The following is a 26,060-nucleotide window of genomic DNA, read 5'->3' as shown; positions in this document are numbered from 1 at the left end:
CTTTGATCTTTAAAGTTCATGCCTTCAAGGCAAAAGGAAAACTAATGAATTTGATAATCATGCAAGTTTTTTTTTTTAAAAAAAAGGCAATGTTAATGGCGGTAAGGACTGATAGACTATGGATGGAGAGCATACTCTCTGACACCGAGGATTCTGTGGAAAATGCCTTGAAGGCTGTGGAAATTAGGGTTATAAAAGAGGAAAGTAGAGACTATTCCCAAACACGCCATCCAGATTCTTGCTACTGTAATCTAGCAGCCTTCAGGACACTCTACTCTTGTCTAAAGGGTTTCAGTGCCTGAATCATAAGTCTTCCTCTCTGCCCCTATATCTGTCCTTATATTTTCGGGCAATGTCACCCTTTTGAACACCCTGCTTCCAGTCAATCCATTTCCTCAGTTCCCATGACCTACTTCTTTACTCCCCTTCAGGCATCCACAGTGGTGATCATGCATTAGCTATAACTGTCACATGCAGTAATGCCACCTCCATGACCCTAAAGCAGAAATTTCCCCTCTCTGATGATGACTTCATCTCTTTCCAATTATCTCTCCCTTTGACTCCCTCCTCCTTCATGTAAACCTTTGCTCCATTCTCCTGGTAAACTTTAAACTTTGGAGTTATGCCTGATGCTTCTTAACCAATTAAATACCCTTTCAATTCTGTGACTTGTCAAGTCTAGGCAAGTCAAAAAAGGACTTATTAAGCACCCGCTGTGTGACTGACAGGCAATTGTGCTGAGAACTGGAAATTCAAATAGAAGCAAAAATATACTCCCTGCCCTCAAGTATCTTATATTTCAATGGGGGAAGACAGCACATAAGCTGAAAAGTGTGTGGTGTGTGTGTGTGTGTGTGTGTGTGTGTGTGTGTGTGTGCGCGTGCGTGTGTGTGAGGGGGTGAAGGTACCGATGTACTGGTGAATATTTAACAAATGGCTTTCCAGAAGGAAAAAAAATGTACACATAAGTGTTTTAAGTTTAATATGCATTAGTAACATTTTCTCCTTTACCTTCTGTAGATAATCAGCAAAACAATGAATGAAGCTCTGAAGTATTTTCTGGTTTTCAAAGTACAAATGCTCACAGTGAAAATTTAACAACTAGCTCCCAAGAACCAGTTATATCACACCCATGGTAAAGGAATCCACACAAGGTCATGGTAAAGGAAGAAGTCCAGAGAGTCAGGCATAGGGGCAGGAGAAGAATGATGGAATGAACATGGCTGGCTTGGACCTTTCCTTAAAATGGGGATTCTAGGAGGAAACTAACCCACCAGAGGAAGAGACTACAGAGGTGGCCAGATATTCCAGGGTGAGGAGGCTGCTGGGAAATGGAGAAAGAAATTCAGAGAGTCAGAAGTGAGGCTCAGAGAGAAATGAAGGAACTTGCTTGTCTGCTCAGATTCTGATTTTAGCTTGTTTACTTGTCAGTTGTAATCCTTGGCTGTGTAGAGACCAGTTAAATGCTACCCTCACAATCACTCCTCACTTCCAATGTCAAACTAGGGAGGGTTTGATCCCTATCATGTTTATTGTTCAGTCATTTTTCCAACTCTTCTTGATCTCATTTGGAGTTTTCTTGGCAAAAATAGTGGAGTGGTTTTCCATTTCCTTCTCTAGCTCATTTTACATATAAGGAAACTGAGGCAAACAGAAGGAAGTGATTTGTCCATGGTCACACAGCAGGTAAGTGTCTGAGACCAGATCTGAACTCAGGAAGATGAGTCTTCTAACTCCAGGTGCCTCCCCACCCCCAGCACTCTATTCACTATGTCACCTAGCTGCCCCCTTGATCCTTGCCATGGGCCTCACTTTATTACAGCCCCCAGTGGCCCTGTGTTCAGCCCCACTAAATTAATCATCTTCCCTCCAAATCCTGCCTTTTCTTTTAAAGAAAAGTAGCTTGATACAGTCGATAGAGTCCTGGGCTTGGAATCAGGAAGGTCAGGGTTCAAATCCAGCCCCAGACACTTCCTAGCTGTGTGACCTTAGGCAAGACACATCAGCAAATCTCTGAGAGCCCCAGTTTCCTATTCTACGAAATGGTGATAATAAGAACTCCTGCAACAGAGATGCTCTTCTTGTGAAAATTTAAATGGCATCATAATGTTTGCAAACCATAAGGCACTACGTAAATGTGAACTGTTGAAAGTCCTTTTTCTGGGGATGGCACCACCATTCTCCTAGTCCATCAAACTTGAACTTTCATCATCATCTCTGACTCTTCACTCTCACTGGCCTCTCTTCATCTAATCCATTACTACACTCCATTGTCTCCACCTCCATAAGAGGTGCTTTGCATCCATCTTTTCATCTTTCCTCCTGCTGCCACCCATCCTGTTTTGGGCTCTCATCACCTTCACCTAGACCTTGGTAGTAGCTTCCTAATCCATCCTTTGGCCTATAGTTTCTCCCCTATACAATCCATCCTTCACTTAGCTATGTGTGATAATCTTCCTAAACCACAGGTCTGAGAGGGCTGTTCCTTCGCTCATAAAGTCTGCAGGTTTCTACTTCCAGAGTAGAAGAGGGCCCTCTGAGGAGAAAGTAATTTCTTAAGTGACAAGAAATGATCATAAAGGTCCACTGGGAAAGAAGCCATTCATTCATTGGTTATAGGAAGAAGAGACAAGTGGTGGTAGTTGTGGGTTAAGGGTTAAGGGTGCTGAGGTTTCTGTGTGTCTACTTAACATGAATAGGGGGGTCTGCTGTCTTCGGAGGGAAGGGCAGTAAGCTTTGTGAGACTTTTCAAACCTCATGATCACCACTTACTTCAGGTGATTCATTGAGGGACAATATCAGGGATACTGCCCAGAAGAACCTAAAAGCTTGGCTAGTCATGATGAAGTCCCAGAGAAAGACCTAAAAGACTCTAACAGTGATATTTTCCACATTGCTGCTGCTCAAAAGCAATGCTGTTAGAAGGCCAAGACAAATTTGGGAAAAAAGTCTTGCTCAAGAGCTCCTAATGTGCAGCAAGGTCATGGGGAGGAAGTCGGTTAGGTACAGTGGGCACTCAGCAAGCAGGAGATAGCACGGCCCTGTTAATGGAGAACCAAGGGAGAGCAATGTTGCCAAAAAGTCCAGGGATCCCAGAGAATTTTCACCAGTGGTACGGACAGAGCCATTCTTTCACACAGCCTCATTGTTGTTTTTACTCAGGCCTGACTTCTACCACCTCACTTACCTCTATGCCTGAAATGTGCTTCTCTCCAGCTTAGACAACCAACCCTTTGCTTTTCCATCAGCCCCTCTGAGCCACATCACCTCTAGGAAGTCTTCTATGACTTCAGAGAAGAAAGCTGACAGTGATAAATTAGGTAGTTACTTTAAATGTAATTATTTATTTATAGGGTAGAAATGATGGTAGAGTAACATGGTATGGTTGAGAGCAGGGCAGCCCGGAAGTCAGGAAGATCTGGGTTCAAGTCACTTAAACTCTCAGGTTACTCTTTAACCTCAAGGCAGCTCTTTAAGATGATAAATTTTAGATGACTTGTGGGTCTTCATTTCCACAGTTGAAATACTAGTTCTGAGCTACCCCACCCCTAACCCCCTAAATTAATAAGTTTGACTCATACTGTTGAAATTTTTCTTTGTGTTTTATGTGGTGTGTTTATACACACACACACACACTTCTATTTGTCATGCTAATCAGAGATAATCACAGAATGTGGGAGCTGGAAGGGATGTTTGAGTTCATCTAGCCCATCCCCCTCATTTTAATATGTCAGGAAGCTGACGGCCAGAGAAATTTGGCACACTGTCAAGGTCACACAACTGGCAAGCTAAGACAAGAACCCAGGTCTCTTGACTTCTAATACTGTGCTCTTTGCTTACGACTTGATGTCAATATGACCAGTTTTGGATTGCTAACTCATTGAAATGTGGGCTCCTTATCTGTCAATGCATCTCATCTCTTACAGTGCCTAGAACCAACCCAGGTGCATATAAATGTTTAATAAAACTATTTGACTATGATAATGGTGTTGTTCTTAAGTTAAATAGTTTTTTCAAGGGTCAGATCTATTCTGGTGCCTGTGCTTGTGGCCCCCTCTGCTGGTATATAGGAGAGGGCATAAATCATAAAGTAATAGCTTGTAGGTAAGTTCTTTATTTGTGTAGTAGGTATGTGTAGTTTTGTGACCAGAAATCCTTGGATTCTCCTTTGGCTTGGGTGCATGGGTTCTTGAAGAATTGTGGTGCTATTAACAGATATCAGGAAGTCAAGAAGAGTAGCTATTTGGAGTGGGAAGACAGGAAACTTAATTTGCTATTTTTGCTTCCAGAGATGCTACTGATAGTGGAAGGGAGTCAAAATTCCCCAGGGTTCTGCCAATGGGTTCTGTTCCTTTTTCATCAACCCAGTGACTAATACCTTAGGAAGAGAATTCTTGTTGAAATATCCCCTTACTGGTCAGCATGCTCAACATACGATAACCCTTCCTACAGATCTCTTGATGTTGGGTAGATATTGATCAAGACTGGAATGACTGTCCAACAGTCATCCCTTACAGTTGCTCCGTGATCACTCCACTCACATTCTGGTTCTACGTCTCCGATGGCATCCTTGATGCTGCTTTTTCTTCAACATTTTTTTCCATTGCTGATCTGTTGAAGCCTACTTATGGCTACTGTGTGTCATTCCATTGCCCTTTGAGCAATCCACAATTTTGATTCTTCAAAGACTATGGCATTCCAAAATTTGCAGCTCACCAAAACAATAATAATGTTTAAAAAAAAAAAAGATACAACACTGATTCAGGGAAAAGCTTGGGGTCATTAGGAACACCATGCAATTTCTCAAAAAAGATGACCAAATGGTGGTATATGAATTAATGGAATATTATTGTTGTGATGGGTGTCTTCCATGTGGATACTGCTGTCTTAGCAAAATAATGGGGTCTGTAACCCCATTACACTATGGTGTAGGAAAGGTTTAATCCTAATGTGAAGGACCTGGAGCAGAAGCAAGTAAGCAAAGCCTATCGGAGAAAGGACACAACCAGAAGATTATGAGACCTTGGCTATGACAATCTGCAAACCATGTCAAGAAGTGGTTTCCTTTGGCCTCGGCACCCCCAGCTTTATCAGCTCTCTGCTATTCCTCCTCGCTGATGTTGGTTAGGGCTAGGATCCTGTCAGTATAGTTATTGTAAGTACTTAATGAATAAATCTGAAAGAATATTATGAGTAGCAAGATAAATTAACCTGGAGGTTCACGACACATGTTTTTGGTCAAAAGGAGTTCATAGAACAGAAAATGTTAAGAACCAATGTACTAGATGATTCCCAAGGCAAATGCTACAAAGCAGGACTTGATTTATTATTTTGTTGCTTGTCTAGACTTAAGGAAGTGATGAAGAGAATGTTAATAATGAGGATTAAGCTTAAAAGTGTATTGTGTTTTCATAGAGCTGGTTATTAAACATTTATCAGCACACCCCTAGGGAGAAGAGCAGGATCCAAATCAGGTTACACAAATAAGTCACAAGAGCAGGACAAGATGGTACCAGAATTTTTTGTTTGTTTGTTTGTTCTTAGGGGAACCAGGGCTGGAGCAGATATTCAGACTGGGAGGTCAATACAGATGAAGAGATTACCATTTGACTGACTTGACTTGTCCCTTTTATCACCTCTCACTCCCAAAGCTTGGTATTTCATGGTGGCTGCGGACATTTCCTATCCTCACACTCTGCCTGGAATGTCCTTCAGCTGTACCTCCTTCCAACTCAGCTTTGATAACAAGGTCTGGGGCTTGGATACCATATGAAGTACATGAAATGCCAAGTTGATGTCCATACAGAGGGAGGAGAAAGTAAGAAGGGCAGGAGAATAACCATAGGCTAGAACTGAAGGCTTTGGGTTTATCTGAACTTGGTTCTACCTTGAATCATAAATGATTCTTTGCCATTTGGCCAGGCTTCCTCAAAGAACATTATAATCTGGCTCATTTCTAGTTCTCCATGACAAAGGGAAAAAAGATTTTCAGATCCCATGTATTCAAGCTATCATTACGAAGAACACAGGACAGGCTTTGTGTATCATCCAACATAAAAATACAAAAGTCTTGCCTGAGGTCACAAATAGTTAAAATTACTCTCCTTCCTCATCTGGAGGGCCTTTTCTTTGACAGTGACTTATATAGTTCTTTAGTAATTATATTACCCTAGGATTAAGGCTCCCTAACAAAGGAAAGCAGAGTCAAGCAACCCACCCTCAGAAGCTCCTCCCTCAGTTTCCTATATAGTCCTTCCAAATTCTACTACTACCCTACCCAAGGTTTCCCACTACTACCTAAGTAGTGTACCCTACTTGAGGCTTTCTGGTAGAGAAATCACTCACATTCCCCAATTCTTTCAGTACCTGAGAATAGCTCAGCTGGGCCAGGTGACTTGAACTCATCCAGGACAGTTAGTGTCTATTTGTCTCGGGTATCAACTCTCTGTTCTGTCTGTGGGAGTCCAAAGTTTTTTTCTCCTTGATGAAGAAAACAGGAGCAAAATTAACAAGTGAGCAGCTGTGCCCTTCTAGCCAGTTATCATCTCATCCACTTGGAGTGGTAATACCAGCCCTTGTCTTCTTTCCTCAGGAGCCTCAGCTCATTTTGAGCTTTAGCAATCTCTGACCCTATCCTTAGAGAGCCATGCCAAGCTTTTGTGTTTGTCTTGTTTGTTAACTGACTTTGCTTCCCTTTATGTCTTTGGGGAGGCAAATCCAACAGCAGGGAGTGGTTTTATTTAGGGAACAATCCTACCAAAAGGTAAGATAGATACAGAACATAGGTAATTAAAATGTTGACACTTAAACTTCATGAGTTTGGGGGCAGCTAAGTGGTACAGTGGATTTAATGCTGGCCCTGGAGTCAGGAGGGTCTGAGTTCAAATGCAGTCTCAGACACTTATTAGCTATGTGTCCCTGGGCAAGTTACCTAACCCTGATCGTCTTTAAAAAAAAAAAATTAATGAGTATGACTCTAAACTGCGGTTTGTGTTATGATTCCATTAGTGTTAACGTTGTTCTCTTCCTGATTAGTCAGTTCTGCCTGTTTTCCTTTTCTCTCTCTTTTGTCCAGACTTCTGAGGCCTCACATTTATCCTTCTTTGCTGCCCCTTTTTTTCCCTAATAAATTTTGGCTTATGTTGGGATTCTGGTTGACAACTTTGCTGGCGTCTTCTTAGGCTCCTGTTGGGCCCTTCTCTTTCTTCCCTAACAGCAGAAAGGATGTTCTTTGGCACTGGGACTGAAGACGTGGCTTGGCTTTTTCTCCCCTGCCCCCATCACTCCACTTCAGGAAGTGGCAAAGGAGTTTGCTGTCTGACCATGCAGAGGACGGTGTTCTTTGTCTTTCAAAAATCTAAGTTGGTTGATGGGTTCCCTGTGTATCCATGACACCCTCTTTGGATATCTCCCCTTGTTCTTTCTAATTGGAATTTTTTCTCTTTGTGTCTTCAGAATTTCTCTCCAGAGAGCTTGCCATCCATTTTGGGCTCACTCATAGGATCCCACCTTTCATCCCTCTGAACCCTTCAAAATCTGAGTACTCAAAATTTGGAATGTATGTCATACTCTGCCTGGACTTTTTTCTGCTCTATCAACAGACTCAAGACACAGTGGTCACTTCTTCAGAAAGTTTCCATCATCTCCTCCTTGGTGACCAGTTTCTCCTTGTTGTTGAGATCCAGAATATAATTTTTCTTTGTTTTCTTCTACCCTTTGAAGGAGGAAAATATCATTAAGTCAAGTCAAGAAATTATTAGCTGCTCAGCTTTTGTCAGAAAGAAAACTCTAGTAGATGCCTGGATAATTGAAACCCCTCATCATTACTGTATTATTATAACTGTGCCAATCTTGTGGCCTTGTCAATTTCTATATCATACCTTAATTTATCTATTTCTTCTTTCTGTGAAGGTGGCCTGCAGTAAACGCTGATGGGAACGTTGCTTCTATTTACCTTACCATCTTTATCCAAATACTCCCCACAATGCTTCTTCCCTCAGGTTCCCATATTTTCTTATGAGTATATCTTTCTTATAAGTATCTATTCTTAATAAATACAGTGCCACACCCACTTTGCTCACCTTATTTTTTTTTAAATAAAGTATACCCTTTCGGAGCCATATTGAAGATATAGGTCTAACTCCTCCCACCAAGAACCTACAAAGCCCAATCTGTCTCCTCCCTAGTTCTTGAGGATCTTTTGTTGATCTTGCTTCTTAGCTATACTTCATGAATTTTTGTACAAATATTTGAGGCCCTGGGTTTTATTACTACCTCATTTCTTGGGTTTTGTCCTCTGTAGCCTTATGAGTATATAAATTACTATCCTTTTTCTTATATTTTAACAACTACCTATGATATTTAAAGTAGTCTTTGGTGGAAGTATCTTGGTTTTATTTCCTCCTTGGATCTTTTAGGTGCCAAAAAGAAGATGAAATACTGGGCTTGCATAGTTTCTGTGCATTTAACATAAAAGGAGTTACCTAAGGTAACTGGTAAGTGAAAGAAAAAGCATTTATTAAGAGCTTATCCTGGGCCTCTTGGGCTATCTATATCAGGGTCTGAGGGGGAGTGATGGAGGGTAGTTTGACTTGCCTGGCACTCTCAGGGAGATGAGGGCTGGAAGAACCACTGAAGGCATTCAGCCTTCTATGCTGATGACCAGGAGGAGGAGATAGTTTGTCTAACTGAGTGGCTAGGAGGAGAATTTCTTCTGGCTACAAGAGAGAGAGCTATAACTTAGTGATTCAATTTCCTCCTCCTTACTTCCCACCAACCCCCCGCATGACCTTGAACAAGGGTACTGAAAGCACATCCCTAAAAATAGCCTTTCAGAATGCCTTTGAAAGCCAGGCACAGACGAGCAAAGGGATGAGCAGAGTTGAGTAGTCAGATCCTATCAAAAGGGGTTGCAGCACACATTTAAAGCTGTACTTCCTTTACCTTTGTTTTCACTCTAATCAAAATTCAGTTGCATCTATAGGTAAGCAAGCCCTTTGGGATCTCACTGCAGTAGGAAACGGATTAAGATACTGTGGGAATTGGGGGGGGGGGTGAGGCAAGTTGGAGCCATTTGATAAATCACAATTTTGAAGGAATTAATTTATGTCTCTAGGTTCGATAAGAATCTGGACCGGGAAATTAAGGTGTTTGGCAGTGGCCCAGTGGAACTAAGCCAGTACAGTCCAAGGCTGGAGTGCTACCTGGTGGCTTGTGCAGATATTGCATTCTAGTCTCCAATCCCCTTTGGTGCCAACATAAAGCATACCCATCTTCACACCAGTTTGTTTGACATACTACTATGCACCGACAGTTTTCTTCTGACCCTTCCCTTTTCAGATTTGCAAGATGCCAGACAAATCCATCCTTACCAAAACTGGTTAGGTTTGCTACATCTCTTATATTTTAAGTTGTGGTCTGGATATCTAAATTCTTTTCTTAGACTCTAGCTTCTGAATCAGCTGGTCACTTTCCACATTTTCTTTTTTTTTTTCTTTTACATCCCTTTCTACTAGCTGTGAGGTTCAAATGAGGTCATATCCAAAAAGTACTTTTCAGACTTTGAACCCCATATAATAGTCAGTAATCATTATTGCGGTTGTTTAGCGAGCAGCAATCATGAACAATTCCACCTGTGCCCCTTAGACCTGGAGAGGCATTCTACTAGCCCCTTTACCTTCTCTTCTAGAGAAGGCTGAATGGAGGATGGATTGAAGTGGGGAGAGACTTGAGGCAAGCACAACCAGCAGCAGGCTATAGTAGAAGGGCAGGTGTGAGATGATGAGAGACTGCATTAGAGTGGTAGCAGTGTCAGAGGAGGCAAGGAGGCATATTTGAGAGATGCTGCAAAGCTGAAATCAATAGGCATTGACAATAGATTGGAAAGGGGAAATGTATGGTGAGAGACATTGAGGAGTCTAGGATGACACCTAGTCTGGAAGCCTGAGTGACTGGGAGGATGGTATTGTTCTCAACAACAGGGAAGTAATAGGTAAGGTAGGAGGGGATAGGATTTAGGGGGAAAGATAACGAGCTGTGTTTTTGGATATGTTGAATTTAAGATATCTATTGGATTCCTGGTTGAAATGTCTGAAAGGTAGGTGAAGATACAAGACTGAAGGTCAGCAGAGAGGTTAGGGCCGGATAAGTAGATTTGAGAATCACCAACATAGAGATGGTAATTAAATCCATGGAACTGATGATATCACTAAGTGAAGTAGTACAGAGGGAAAAGAGAAGATTGAGGACAAAACCCTGTAGGACCCTATAGTTAGAGAGTATGATGTGGATGAGGGTTCTGCAAAGAAGACTGAGAAGGAAAGTTCTGATAGGTAGGAGGAGAACCAGGAGAGAGTAGTGTCCTGAAAACTTAAGAGATAAGAGAGTATCACTGAGAAGAGGGTGATCGACAGTGTCAAAGGCTGCATAGAGGTTGAGGAGAATGAGGATTGAGAAAAGGCCATTTGGTTTGGCAATTAAGAGATCATTGATAACGGGAGAGAACAGTTTCATTGGAATGATAGGGTCAGAAGCCATATTCTAAGAAGACAATGACAGGAGACAAAGTGAAGACATTTATTATAGATGAAGTTTAGATACAAAGGACAGTAAAGATACAGGATGATTATTATTGGGGATAGAAGGATGAAGTGAGGGCTTTTTAAGGATGGTGGAGACGTGATTGTAGGCAGCAGGGAGGGAGCCAATAGACAGGGAGAGATTAAAAATAAGTGAAGACTGGGGATGGCAGAAGGAACAATCTGCTGGAGATAGGCTGGAATGGATCACTGGAACAAGTGGAGGGGCTAGCTTAGAGTAAGGCCATCTCTTTATTTGAGACAGGGTGAAGGAGGAGATAGTGGCAGATCACATCTGAGTGACACGAGATGAAGAAAAGCAGTGAAGAAGCTTACAGTGAATGGCCTTGATTTGTTTCTGTAAAATATGAGGCAAGGTTTTCAGCTGAGATAGTGGGGGCAGGGAGGGCCAGGGGAGGCTTGAGGGGGGTTGAAAAGGTTTGGAAGAGCTGCTGTGAAGACTAGGATAGTGAGTTGATAAGGCAGGTGTAATAGGATTGCCTAGCAGCAGTGAGGGCCCAGTTGAGGTTGTGTAAAATAAATTTGTAGTTGGCCAATCAGAATACTTGTGTGATTTTCTCCACCTTTGTTCAGCAGTGCGTGTGTAGGAACAAAGGTGGCAGGTGGTGGGAGTGATACAAGGTTGAGATTTGTCAAAGCTCAATATTCACTATGATAAGGGGGCTAGGGACTCAAGAAAAGAGGACAATGTAAAGTTGAACTGGTTCACCAAGGGGGTCAAGATGGAGAAGAGAGGAAAAAGTAGCTAGTGCAGGGGTAATAGCCTGGGAGAGAACTGAGAGGTGGAGGAATTGGAGGTCATGATACGGATGAAGAGCAGAGTTTGGTAAGAGAAAGCAGAAGAGGTGGAAAGCCAATAGATTATGGTCAGATAAGGGGATTTTGGAATTCTTGAACATGGAGGTGGTACATTCACTGGTGATGGCAAGATCAGTGGTGTGACCATCTTTTTGTGTCACTGGGGTGGGGTGAAGGAGCTCATAGGAAGTGAGTAGGATGAGGAACAAAGTGATTAAGGTGTTTGAAGGAGAGTCAATATGTATGCGGAGGTCCCCTAGTAGGAAAGCAGGAGTTGGGGAGGAGGGAAAAATTGTGAGTCAGGTACTAAACTCACTGGGGCAAGAACGCTAGTGACCTGGAGGTCTGTAGACAATAGTTACCAGGATGTTGATTGTATGGGAGATATGAATTGCATCAAAGGAGGCAGGGGGAGAACTGACAAGTGTCAATAGGGAGCAAGGAGTATGCCAACTCTTCTACTCTGACCAGTGACTTGCGAGGAATGATTAAAAGTATGGCCAGAACTGGAAAGGATAATCAGGGAAGGCTGTGCCATTGGGGTAATAGATTTTGGTAATAGCTAGAAGATGAAAGGAGTGGGAGAGGAAAAGACTTAAGATGAAGGGAATTTTGTTGTCTATGGAACAGGTATTTCATAGGGCACAGTGGAAGGGGTGAGTGGCTTTTTGTTGGAACTTTGGGGTGGGAGGGTTGAGGAGGATAGGAATAAAGAATTGGGTGGTAGGATATGGGGAGTGTGGTTTGGATGATGACCTACAAATTTCAAAGATAAGGTTGCATTTGATTTGAATTTTAAAAGATAGATAGGAATTCAGCAGGGAAAGAGAAAGAGGGAAGATAGTCCAGGCATAGAGAGCAGCATGCATTTAGGGTTGAGCAAGGGCATGGAAATGAGAAAGCACAGGAAATATTGGAGGAACAGAGAGTGGTCTAGTCTTGCTGAAGTGTAAAGTGTGGGGAGAAGACTAATATGAGATAAGACTAAAAAGGTAGGGTAGGGCCAGATTATGGCAAACCTTGAATGACAGACAAAGCAGGTTGAATTTTACTTGGCAGGCAATAAGAAGCCACCATAGATTTTTCAGCAGTGGCATGACCAAATGTATTTGAAAGGAAGATTAATCTAGTAGCAATCTGAAAACTGTATTGGAGGTGACAAAGAATGGAAGAAAGCCTGTTAGAAAGCTGTTGTCCAGACAAGCAGCAGATCTGTACTAGAGTGGTGACAGTGGGAATAAAGAGAAAAGAGATGATGGAGAGGTCAAGGAAGATAGGAACTGGGGGGAGAGGGGGGAGAACATTTAATTTGGCATTGAGGAAATCATTTGGAAGTCACCTTTGGAAGAGCAGTTTGAAGAGAGTGGTGGGACAAGTAGAATTAGAAGGGACTGAGAAGAGAGCAGGTGGAGAGAAAGTGAAGATATTACTTCTTCTTCTTCTTCTTCTTTTTTTTTTTTTGCCTTTGTTCCTGGATGGGATATCAACCTACTTATGTTCCCAAAGTGCCCTTCCCTAACTACCACTCTCCTTTGTGTGCTGTGTCTCCCAATAGAATGTAAGCTCCTTGAGGGCAAGAAATGTTTATTTTTGTATTTGTATCCCTAGCACTTAGCACAGTGCCTTGAACACAGTAATAAATACTTATTGACTATTGAGGATTAAGTGATTTATTTATTTTAAATTTATTTATTTTTAAAGCAATTACTACCTCTCTCTCACTACTCCTTCCCCTAGTTGAACAAAGAAAAAACAAAAAAATAAAATCCTTATAACAAATACGCATAGTCCAGCAAAACAAATACCCATATTGACCATGTCTCAAAAATGTTATGTTCCATTCTGCATTTTAAGTCCAACACCTCTCTGGCAGGAGGTGGGTAGTGTGTTTCATCTTTAGTTCTCTGGATTTATGGTTTGTCATTATATTGATCAGAGTTTTAAAGTCTTTCAAAGTTGCTTATCAAATGTTTATATAAAATGAAAATTTTAAAAAATATGAGCAGAATCATGAACGTGTTTTTAGGCAGTAGGGAAGAACTAATAGACAATGAAAATTTCAAGATTAGTGACAGAGTAGGGGTGAGAGTGGGAGTCATGTGTTGGAGAAGAGAGGATAGAATGGGATCAAAGTTGCAGCTGGAGGATTTTGTCTCTGCAAAGAGAAGAGCTACCTCCTCATATGAGACAGAGGTAAAAGAAAAAATATTTGAGAAAGATGTCTGAGGGATGTAATTTAAAGAAGTGGGCAGAAGAGTGATCCCTCAGCGAATGGCTTTAATTTTTTCCAATGTAGGTCCTCAGGTTAGAGGATGGTTGTCATAATAGGTTTGAAGAAATACGAAAGTGTTTCCAACAGTCACTGTGGTGAGTGGGACAGTGAATCGACTGTGGGGAGTTGTAAAAAAATTGCCTTTTTGCAATGAGGGCCCAAGGGATATTAGACCCAATATCATGGTTTCAAGGTTTTCTCTAGCTCCCTTCAACAACAGGTGAATAGGAGAGGTGAATGGAGGGAGTAATCAAAATATGTTTTAATCGTAATTTTAATAACTACATTTATTATTTTTCTAATGTTGAACCATCCATTCATTCCTGGTTTGAATCCAACTTGATCAACAGCGGATCACATTTTGAACAGATTGCTAGTCTTCTTGAGGCCACTAGGTGGCGCAGGGGTCGCCTTGAACAAACTCTGCCTCGGACTGCAGGATCACCAGAAGTCACTTAACCTTTCTCCGAAGCCTGTTTTCTCATCTGTAAAATGGGAATAATGGGAGCACCTACCTCACAGGGTTATTGGGGAGGAATCAGAGAAGATAATCTGCGGCGCAAACCTTAAAGACCTATATCAGGGGTAGCTATTATTTTGCCAGAATTTAATTCAAATTTTTAAACCAATTTTCACTAACGACACTGGTCCATGCAGACCTTTTTCTCTGCTTTATCCTTTCCTGGTTTAGGTATTAGGACCATACAAATCTCATAAACGAAGCTCGTTGGAAAGTCAGTTTTACAAGAAGGAGTCAGCAGCGCATGCGCTTCCGGGGAAGGCAAGTGCATACGCATGCGCATTCCTCACGCAGTTTGCGAAGAGAACGAAGGCGTGTGTTCAGGCCTCGTCTCTGAACGTTTCTTGAGGCCTCTGCAGCTTCTCTATCCTACACACTTAAGGCCTGGCCACTTCCACCACCAAGGCTCGGGATGTTTCCTGAGCTTAATAACTTGCTGAACGTCAGCCCTGAGAAGCCAGAGCAGGTAAGGAAGTCACAGAGCGTGAAGGGAGAAATCCCGGCATGCCTCGTGTTCGCTCCGAACTTCCTGCACTACATCTCCCAGGGGGCTTTGCGCCTAGTGCCGGAAGGGAAAGGGGCGGTTGGCATGGCACGCCGGGACTTGTAGTTCCCAGGGAAGTTACACAGGACCTTGGGTACTTTGGCGTAGAATGCAAGATCTTTTATGAGTGTTTCTTGGGAGGAGGCATTTTTCCGTTTAAAACAGGACGGTATTTGAAGGACCCTTGTGGAGCGTGAGTCGTGCTATTTAGTGTTTTTTAAGTTAATCGAACTGGGGTTCTTTGTGTTTTGCTTTTTAAACAAGTGGTCGAAGAGTTGGAAGATGTGGGTTCGAATATGGGCTCTTTGACCTTGGGCACGCGGAGTTCCAAGGTTTTCCACCTGTAAAATAGGGATTGCTTAGCTGAGTGCACATTGTTTCCCTCTTGTAGAATGTAAGCTCCTTGAGGGCAGGTGCTGTTCTGTTTTTGTCTTTCTAACCCTGATCCCCTTTCCAACCTCTCTCCAGTACAGTGACTTACACAAAGTAGATAGGAACTTAATGTTGTCTAAAAATGATTGAAATAATTGGTGTATTACCTGCCCCACGGTATTGTTGTGCTTTGTAAAACCTTGAAGCTCTGTATAAATGTGAATAATTATTCATTTCACACATAATATATGTAATCTTATTATATATATACATATAATGTTGCATATTACATAATGTATTACATGTTAGATATAAAATCTAGGCACTATATAAATGCTAGCTATTATTAACAATAATTACTGTTACAGTTATAGGACATATCCTAGAGGGGTGAAAAGGCAGTAATAACTAAAACTTGTTTGATATTTCTGATGTAGTGAAAAGAATACTGGATTTTGAATCATAACATTAAAGTTTGAATATTGACCCTATAAATGATGGACTGGAAGGACACTAGTATCATCCTGTCTTTGACACTTCTAAGCAAGTCACTTAAACTCTCCAGACTTAAGTTTCCTCATTTGTCAAATGGGGAAAATAATAGCACCAGCCTGACAAGGCTGATTATGAGAGTCAAATGAGATGATGTAAAGTGCTTCATAAACCTTAAAATGATATATAAATGCTGGGGGATGGTAGTAGTAGTAGTAGTAGTAGTAATAATTCTAATCCTTCATAGACCTTCCCCTGGACAATTATTTTTTTTTTTGCTTTTTGGTGAGGCAGTCAGGGTTGAGTGACTTGCCCAGGGTCACACAGCTAGTAAATGTCATGTGTCTGAGGCCAGATTTTAACTCAGGTCCTCCAGACTCCAAGGCCGGAGCTCTACCTACTGTGCCATCTAGCTGCCCCCACCTGGACAATTTTAATAGGCTCCTGACCTCTGTCTCTTGTCTCTTCAACCTTCAATTTTTTTCCTTCCCACACCTATTAGAAAGATTTTTCTGATGCATAAACAGTTCCAACCATGGTACTGTCTTGCTGAAAAGCCTTTAATGTTCATTTGTTTCAGTTGTGTCTGACTCTTCGTGACCCCATTTGGGGTTTTCTTGACAGAGATACTGGGGTGGTTTGCCATTTCCTTTTCCAGCTCATGAGGAAACTGAGGCAAAAGAGTAATCCTTTTATCTGACTTGCCCAGGGTTACCCAGCTAGTAAGTGTCTAAGGCCAGATTTGAACTCATGTCTTCCAGACTTCAGCTCTAGCACTCTATCCACTGTGCCACGTAGCTGCCCTAGGTTCCATATTGTATACCAAATAAAATAAAAACTTCTTACGTTGCATTCAAAGCCTGCTAAAACATGGTGCTACGATGTGACTATTATGGATATGTTTTGCATGATTACACATGCATAACCTATATTGAATTGCTTGCCTTCTCAATGGGGGGTGGAGGTGGGGAAGGAGGAAGGGAGAGAATTTGGAACTCAAAGTTTTAAAAACAAATGTTAAAAATTGTTTTTACATGTAACTGGGGAAAAATAAAATACTAAATAAAAGCTTAAAAAAAAAAAAGCAAAACATGGTACCAACCAACTTTTTCAGATTTCTCATGATAACTCTGTTGGTCAAGAAATACGCATCATCTGTGTACTATTTACCGTATCAGGCATTTAGAGATACAAAGTTTAGCGATGATACTGTCCCTTCCCTTATGGAACTTACAGTCTGGTAGAGGTGAATGATATATACACATATAACTGTAATACAATATTATACATGACAGGTGCCTTAGAGGGGTATAAACACAATGCTAAAGTGATGCCTGCCTGAGCTCAGAGGGAGAGGTGGTCACCATGTCGGGGCATCAGAGAGAGCTTCCTGAGCCCTGTTTTGAATAGACATTTAACTCAAGAGAGACTTGTTTTACCCTATTTTGGCTTCCAGCAAAAAGTCCCCCATAATCTCGCATCATCTCAGTGCCCTGACAGGTCCCAGCCCACCATGATGACTCACCAGCGTTGCTCCCCACGGGTCCCAACATGTTGCACGCCGCATGTAGAACACGGCAGTTGAGCTGTGTCTTGAAGGAAGAAAGGGATTCTGGGAACTTGGCTTGTTCCCCCACTTCCCCTGCCCTCCAGGGAAGCCAAACTGGCTTTCTCTCAGTTCTTTATGTGGCGCTCTGTCTTCCGTGGCTCCACCTTGGCACTGGATGTACCCCGTGACTGGAATGCATCCTCTCCTCACCTCTTTTTCTGAGACTCATTTTGTTCTACAAGACCCAGCTCAAATGCTACCTTCTGTATGAAACCTTTCCTGATCCCCCCAACTGCTCGTGCCTTCTTCCTTCCCTTGTATTTATTCTCTACATTTATTTCATACATACTTATGTAAGAATAATAGCTAACATTTATATAGCACTTCCTATGTGCCAGACACTATGCTGAGCACTTTACAAGTATTATCTGATTTGATCCTCACAACAGCCCTGGGAGTAGGTGCTGTTTTTGTCTCCTTGTCTTCCACATGAGGAAACTGAGGTAGACAGAGGTTAAGTAACTTGCCCAGGGTCACACAGATAGTAGGTATCTGAGGCAGGATTTGAACTCAGGTTTTCCTGACTCCAGACCTAGCACTGTATCCACTGAGCCACCTAGCTGCCCCATAAATATGTGAGTGTGTGTGTGTGTATCATATGTATGTGTGTTATGTATATATGTACATCACCATATATATGTGTATATATATGTCCATTGCCTAGCACAGTGCCTGGCACATAGTAGGCATTTAGCAGATGCTTGATTTCTGAGATCTTTAAGTTAGCTTTCAAGGAAGATAGGAATTTAACAAGTGAAGAAGGGGGAGAGGGGAGGAGGAATTGTAGAATTAAGAAACACCATAAGCAGATGCAGGGGGCAGTGAGTAGTTCAGTTGATGGGATTTGGGGGAAAGCTGATCATAATTGTCCATTTTGATTTTCTGTATTACTGTTTCATTTTCTATCTTTTTTTATAATTTGGAGGATGTTGTACATATTTTAAAATAACCATTAAGTACAGAAATTTAGAGGAAATGACATTACTACTTGACCCTATAAACTTCACCATCTGTTGCCTTTTCCCCCATAGGCTTGTTAATCTTTTTGTATTTTTAAGGGGACGTTTACTCTGCTCTGCGATGCCAAGACAGATGGAAGCTTCCTTGTGCACCATTTTCTCTCCTTTTACCTCAAAGGTACGGTAGCATACAGCCTGGGAAGAGACCCACAGACACAGAGTCCTTTGTGACTTAATTGTCCTCGTTTGGGAAATGAGCTATCCTTTGAGAAGTGCCCAGATAAACATGGAGTTGTAGTGGGGTTTTTGTTTGTTTGAGAAGCTAGAGGCCATTTCTCTAGGCAACCAGAAACTTGGTCATCCACTTAATTTTTTTCTCTTGTAAATTCCTCGATAGTAGGGAAGAACACCTGAAGAGAGAACATGGGGCTTAGAATCAGAAATCCTACATTCAGGCCTAGTTCTGCCACTGATGGCCTGTATGGCCTTGTGACTGGCCTTTTAACCTTTGTGCTGCCAGTACTCATCTGTAAAATGGGGGTGGCAATGCCTTTTCCTTCCCTGACTCCTGGGTCCTTGACTGTCAGTGCCCCAGAGTCAGGCACTGATCACGGGCATCATTCGCTGACAGAATTCACGGATGCCAATAAGCTGGACATCTAGATAGGCAAGAGGAGGTCATCAGGTCAAGGATCTGACTGATGGTCAAGAGAATCATTAGGAGAATAGAGACCGATTTCCTTTGTTGAATGAAAGTAACAAAACAAAACTTCCCCTTCCACTTCTTTCACAGGAGCTACTAAGAGGGCCAAGATCTCCACAGTATCTATCCCTTCTTTGGAAAGTACTTCTGTCAGTTCTTGTCCTAGAAAGATGTGTTGATTTAAGGAGGTCTTAAAGACCAACTTGAGTTTAACTAATCCTTTTCTTAGAGAGAAAATAAACTTCACATGTATTCTCCTTTATCCTTCCATCCCTATAAGGCCACGTTGGGATTTGACCTTTCATAATAACAGCACACACTTCTGGAAGGTCTCTGACTTGGCGCTCATGGACCCTGGGAACCAGTGCAGGCATTATTATTGTTCTGACTTTACCCAGGAAGACACATCCTCAGGAGTGCAGGACAAGATCCTTTAGGCAGCCCAGCTGCCATCACACCTGAAAGTGAGCCTGGTCCAGGAGCACAGGGTTCTGGACTGACCAGAGCTGCTTCTGCCAGGCTTTCCTCATCAGAGAGTGAGGCCTTGCAGGGGGACAGAGCTGGACTTGGAGAAGACTGCGGTCCTGACTGCCGGGTGCCGGACAAGTCATTTCCTTTCTTGAGTCCTCAGTTCGTTCCTCTGTAACTCACTGAGCTAGATGACCTTCCAGATCACTTCCACCTGTGAATCATAGATTTTTGAGCTGGAAGGGACCTTACAGGCCATCAAAGCCAAGAATGGAGGAAACTGAGAATCCTGCCTCATAGGGAGACAGTGTGTGTGAAACTTCTCCCTAAAAGAGAAGTATTGGGTAAATTGAGGCTAGTTGGCTAGGAGGCTTTAATCTCTCCAAACCCATACAACCTCTTGCAATTAGAACTTATAGCAAATAATATTTGGATTCTTTTTTTTCCCTAAATAAGTTAGATATATTGTAGAGATCGCAGTCTTCTTAGCTCCCCTCTGAAAGAAGTGAGTGAGAAGTAACATTTTTTTTCTATTTAGTAGGTGAAATTAGTATGGCAGGACAGAGGGATGAACTTGAGTTAGTGGTGGATGGAGTCTTTGGTAGAGTTCAGAATAAAATCCAGGTTTCCTTGTTAGCAATTACTTCTTAATGCTAGAATATGCCACCTCAAAGTGTACGCGCAGGTAGTGAATCCTCTTGGTCAGTGTGTCATTTTTATTGATTTCCAGTGTTACAAACAAAATATGTAATGCTGTATGTGAGCCAGAATCTTATTAATGATGAACTTATCTTATTTTCCAGCTAACTGTAAGGTTTGCTTTGTGGCCCTTCTCCAGTCCTTCAGTCACTATAATATTGTAGGTCAAAAGCTGGTGAGTAGTTTTGGGTGGGTGGGTGGGTGTGTGTGTGTGTGTGTGTGTGTGTGTGTGTGTGCGCACGTGCATGAGGGGAGGGAGGAAGACAGGGACAGAAAGAGAGAGAGAAAGAGAGTAGGGGAGGGGAGAGGAAGAGGAAGGAGAAATTGCCCTTCGGGAATTTGTCATCTAGTTGAGGATACAGACATAAAACAAACCCTAATAATAAAGGCAGCATATTCAGATGGCTCAGTGGACATATAATTGCATTGAGGTGGATATTTCCTCTGATGGTACGGTTTCTAACCTCATCCCATGTAGTTTTTGTCCGTGTTCTTCATATATCTTACTTAATTGGTGGGAAATAATGGACATAAATGTGTCGGCTTGTGCTAAAAACCACATGAGTGGTGTAGACTGGAAGCATCATAGGGGTTGAGTGGTGAGGGAGAGCACTCGGGGTTGAGGCAGTTGGAAGAGGTTTCACAGAGGACATGGGATTCAGGGCAAGCTTTGAAAAGAAGTTTCGTTTGACACAGTGTCGAGGAAAGGGCAGGATATTCTGTTTTGGGCAAATGACCTGAGCAAAGGTCCAGAAGTGGGAATGTTCGTGATGGATTTGTTCATGTAAGGGACCAATGGGAGAGAAGGTTGAGGAGACCCCAAAATGTTAGCCTAGCCTGAGTGCTAGGCTAGAGAATTTGGACTTTATTTGGTAGGCCGTGGGGAGCCATTGAATGGTTACATATCAGTCCTTTCTTTAGAGAAATTCTAAGGAGATAGGCTTTTTGCATAATTTTATTTAATTGTGATACAGGACCCCTAGTAATATGCAGAATTCATTTAAACCAATACTATTAATTTAAAAAAAAATTATGAGGATGCAATGAGGAAGAGAAAGGAAGGGAGGGGAGAGGTAGTGAACCAGATGTGGAAAGACCTTTGTGATGGATGTGGCTTTTTTGAGCTGTGAATAGTGTGAGGCGCTGGGGCTTGCTTCACTGGTTGAGAAATAGAGTACTTGGCTTAGGGCATGGGAAAACTTGGTGATTTCATTCAACAAAGGTGGTAGGTGTTGGGGATGCAAATTCAAGAATGAGACAGTTCTGCCCTCCAGGAACTTACATTCGACAAGGGAGATACAACATCTTACAGATAAGAAAATATAGTGCATGCACACACACACTCACACATACACATACACTCACACACGTAGAAGGACCTTTTGGAGGATACAGCACATGAGCTGGGCCTTGAAGTGAGGTAGAAGAGAGCGAAGAGCACTCCAGGCCTAGAGAAGAGCCCTTGGAACAACCACAAGAGGGAAGCTATCACTTCCTACCTGTGAGACGTTGGGCTAGATACCTTCTCTCTCTGGGTTTCAGTGTTCTGTAAAATGTTGGACTCTGATCTCTCAGTCCATGAACATTGACTTAGTTATCAGAAAGAGGGCCAGATAGTGTGCTTAGGGACTATAGAATGGGAGTGTATGATGAAAAAATTAGGTCTCTGTGAGAAGTTTGGTATAAAATGCAAAGTAAAATTGCATCATAGATTGATAGGATCATTTGTTTATTGGCATGTTTAATCATTGAGCTACAACTTCCTCTTGTACAACATTCTCTTTCCAATGTACTATTCTCCATTTCCAAATCATCTTCTATTCCTCTACTTATATACTCAGATCAGCAAGAAAACAATATATAAGATAGAGATATAGGCTTTGCTGAGGTACAGGGTAAGCTTACCCCCTCCTCCTATTCTAGAGGTTCTTTTGAGACGGTATTCCCCAAGTGCTTTAGATTACTGATAAAAGTCACTCTGTGAGTAGCCATCAATTTCAGGACCGTTTGTATGGGTGATCCCCATGTATCCCTGTTGTGGTGGTGCTGTGGCGATGGGAAATCATTTCATTGTCATCAGTGTTATAGGGTGAGAGATATGGAGAGTATTCTGACTTTGAGGAGATTTCTTGAGGTGAAGGACCAGGACTTGTCTCATCCTATGCTCTTTTATTATAATAGGGGGTCAATCTGATTGCTGCCCGAGATCGGGGACAGTTGGTATTCCTTGAAGGCCTGAAGTCCACTGTTGAAGTCCTCTTTGGGTCAGAGGAACAGCCAAACACCCTCAAGTTCATCAGGTTAATGATCTTCAACCTAACCCTAACATGGAAATTCTTAGCATCTGGGTGTGGATTGTTGCTCAATTCTTCTTTGCCTGGGGTGTGGACTTCCTGGCACTGGCTGCTGCTGTCACTGCTGTTCTACCACCTTCTCCACTCAAGTGATAGTGACATCTTATTGTTCACTGAAACCTGATTTCACCTGGAGAAACCTGTCCTGATAAGATTGTGATGGGGGTACCCTGTTGTGATTTGACCTATTCTACAACCCCTTGGGCATGTTACTTCCTGCAGGGAAAACCTCCACCCTTTTCATTCAGTTTGACTGGATCATACAGCACTTAAATCAATAGATCTATCAGCAAATTTTTATTAAGTGCTAAGTCTGGGTCAGGCACTGTGCTGCTAAAGTAGATACAAAAAAAGAGAAAGAAAGATGAGGCAACTGAAGGAAGACCAGAAATGGGCACAGACAAGCAGGTTAGCTTTGAAAACTACAGACTAAACTTGTTATCTATTCAAATAGAAGAACAAGCTGAACATAATAGAGATCTACAGATGATGCTTGTTGACTCTATGAATGTGGAAATGCTTGTTTTATTGGTGTTGAGTTCAGAACAGAAATAAAATTTTAAAAAATGAAAGATGTGTAGTATCTGTCCTTAAGGAGCTTCCATTCTGATGGGAGAGGCAACATGTCATAAAAAGGCACATAAAAATGAATATAAATAGAATGGAAGAGGAAAAGCTGCAGCAGGTGAAGCAGAGAAGAGTGAGACAAGGCTGGCAAGATTAGGTGAAGTCTGATTACAGGAGACCTGTTCCCTTAAGGGGGTAATGGGGAGCCACTGGAGGTTTTTGAGTGGGGCAGTGAAATAATCAAACTGTTTTATCTAGAATTTGTGACAGGGAAGACTGGAAGAGTCCTGGACTGGTTTGGGGAATGGTGAGTGGTTCAGTTTGGCAAGGATGTGACATTACGTGACCAGGAGTAAGTCCTTCTACCAACTGTACCACATTACCTTTTGTGTAGCTGGGCAAGGCACTTCCCTTTCATTATCCTTGGGTAGTTTCTTCTACTTCCAAACTCCTCGTGGGGTTGCCTCAGGGTATGTGAAGTCACTGGACTTTCTCAAACCTAGAATATACTGATTACAATTTTGTTCTTTGAGCCCAGACACCCAGTGGGGCCATTTTACATCCGCTCGCTGACTGTTGGACCCACCTGGGCTAAAGATCATCTTAAATATCATAGTCAGTGAGAGAACTGGGCAATTTGTTTCTTTTGCCTCTGGGTCAGTGAATTATGTTCTTTCCAAAGCCTTTTTGCAAAATTTTGGTGTGTCTTAATGAAGAGGACATCAGAGAACCTACTGTCACTTTGCTTTTTCTTTAGAAGCCAATATCTTTATTGAGTGAATGAATGAAAGTTTCCACTAGCTAATTCTCTGGCATTTTTAATTTTGCAAACTTCTAACAGTTTGGCCTTTGTAGATAGCATTCTCATTTTTCTAAATGAAGACCAAGGAGCAGGGGAAAGAGGTTTGTTTCTTATGGTCACTGATGTTGTGGTATAACTGAAGCACCACAGGACTTTGGGTCAGGTGGCTTTGGATCAAGCCTGACCTCTGCAGTTTAGTAACAGTGACACTAGGGACAAGTCCTTTCACTTCTCTGGGCTCCAGTTTCCTCATTTGTAATTTTGGGGAAATATCCTAGGTAGAACAGGGCCATAGAGCAGTGGCTTTGGAGTAGGACTTGGGTTTAAATCCTGACTACCCATGGGGGAGGGGAGCCTTGGGCAAGTCCCTTCCCCTTCTTCAGTCTTGGTTCCCTTATCTGTAAAACAGAGAGGTTGAATGAGATGGTCTCTGTGGTCTCTTCAGCTCTGAATCGGGTAATCACTGATTCTTGCCCATAGTCACTCAGTGAATTAGTATTAGAAGTTCCTGAGCTCTCATCTGCTTGTTCGTGTCTATGTGTATTCCTGTAGAATGATACAGACCTCCACCTTCCACCTCTAGGCTAGCTTTTGGATGGTATTTTGGTTGGGTTTAAATTGGGCTTGGGGATAATAACTTGCCATTTAAGGCCCATTCCAGTCCCCCCACCTCCCACCTCTGGAAGCTTCACCCAGCCACTTCAACTCTCAGGGATCCAGACCTTTTAGAAGCTCAGAGTACTTGCCTTATACATAAGGCTTCCTCAACACTTACCCATACTCTGCCTTGGGGCTTCTCTTGGTTGCCATCTGTTGTTAATTCTTGTGTTATTGTTAGTTTTTCTAATGTGTTCTGTACCACATCTAACTACAGACTTCTGAAGGAATAAGCTCTAAACCCTCCCCCTCCATCATGTCTAGCAAAGAGTAGGTGCTCAAGGACACTGCTTGAATGGATGAATAAACTGATTTACAGGATTTTGTTTTTTGGGGGGGTTCTGGTTCCTTGTTTCCAGAGAGTCTGGCTCTGACCTGACGTCCTGGTATGAGTTGGTGCAGAAAGCTCTGGCTCCCTCAGGTGATGGTGATGCTGCTTCGTGGAAGTGCCCGGTGATTTTGGTGGATGACCTGAGTGTCCTGCTCAGTTTGGGTGTTCAAGCAGTTGCTATTCTGGACTTCATCCAATTCTGTAGAGTCACTGTCTGCTGCCGGTTGAAGGTACTGTTCAGTCCTCATGCTTTTATTTCCTGTGATCTTTAAGACCTGAAAGTAGGGGAGGAAGCGGCCCCTCTCTAGGTCGGTGGCTGTTCATCCTTTCCAACCTTTGGCCTGCTCTGATAGGACCAAAGACCTTTCAGGAACCGTCTTTGCTCCTACACCTGCCCCTCCTCTAGATTTCCCAATTTCTGTTGAAATGTTTCATCACCCAATTCCTCAGGTTCACAACCTCAGAGGCACTCTTTCCTCTTCCCTCCTACTCATCCCTCAGAGCCAATCAGTTGTCAGATCTTAAACATTTTCGCTCTAGAAGACCTCATCTAGGTGACTTCCATTCTGTTTTCTTCACTCCTAGAGCTGAACTCAAAGAGTTCGGTCCTTATCATCTCTTACTCCAAGTCCCGCACTGTCCCTTCAGGGAGCTGACCTCCTGCTTCTAGACCTTCTTGACTCAGAGCTCGGCAACCCAGGCAGCTCCTGGGACAGTCCCTCTTCTGCTCTAACTTACATTGGCTTCCAGAATAATAGAAAAAATTCTTCAGCCTGGCACTGAAAACCCTTTACAATCTGGCATTGGCTTACCTTTCAAAACTGCTAGCTCTGTTCAAGAAATGTTTTATTGATGCTTTTAAATGTTTGTGTATTTCAGCCCAACTCTTTCAGCTCTTCCCCCACTCCACCCCTCATTAAGGCCACCCTTATGCAAAGAAAACCAGTTGAAGAGTGTCTGCAGTAGTCTGGTCTTGTCATCCCCTCCCTCTGCCATCACGGGGGAAGTATAATTCATTATTTGTTCTCTGGGACTTTCCTGCCTTATTTCAGAATATTCTTCTTCACATATTTCATGTTCTAGCCAAACTGGCCTATTTTTCCCCCCAAATTTGACATCCCATCTATTTTCTCCATGCCTTTACACAGACTTATTCCCCACTTTTAAAAAAATTATTTAATTAATTTTTGTCGCATTTTGTTGTCTGCCTTCCTCCCTCCCAACCCCACGTTAGAGAAGGCCAGCATTTGATCCGGGGGGGTGGGTGGGTGTGTGTGTGTGTGTGTGTGTGTGTGTGTGTGTGTGTGTGTGTGTG

General features: G+C 42.4%; 1 protein-coding gene across 1 annotated transcript in view; it reads left to right on the top strand.

Moving 5' to 3' along the window:
• The first annotated feature begins 14,108 nt into the window (after window positions 1–14,108).
• ELP6 (elongator acetyltransferase complex subunit 6) overlaps window positions 14,109–26,060 on the top strand; it is a 20,358-nt gene continuing 8,406 nt past the window's right edge. Inside the window, exons 1-6 of the mRNA XM_027842200.1 lie at window positions 14,109–14,253; window positions 14,360–14,654; window positions 18,264–18,342; window positions 20,139–20,209; window positions 22,216–22,334; window positions 24,774–24,975. Of these exons, the coding sequence (XP_027698001.1) occupies window positions 14,601–14,654; window positions 18,264–18,342; window positions 20,139–20,209; window positions 22,216–22,334; window positions 24,774–24,975 (525 nt within the window). The 5' untranslated portion in view covers window positions 14,109–14,253; window positions 14,360–14,600. The remainder of the gene's footprint in view (window positions 14,254–14,359; window positions 14,655–18,263; window positions 18,343–20,138; window positions 20,210–22,215; window positions 22,335–24,773; window positions 24,976–26,060) is intronic.

This window comes from Vombatus ursinus, unplaced genomic scaffold, assembly GCF_900497805.2.
Source record: "Vombatus ursinus unplaced genomic scaffold, bare-nosed wombat genome assembly UNPS02014867.1, whole genome shotgun sequence".
Classification (NCBI taxonomy): domain Eukaryota; kingdom Metazoa; phylum Chordata; class Mammalia; order Diprotodontia; family Vombatidae; genus Vombatus; species Vombatus ursinus.
This window is presented reverse-complemented; position numbering and strand designations above follow the sequence as displayed.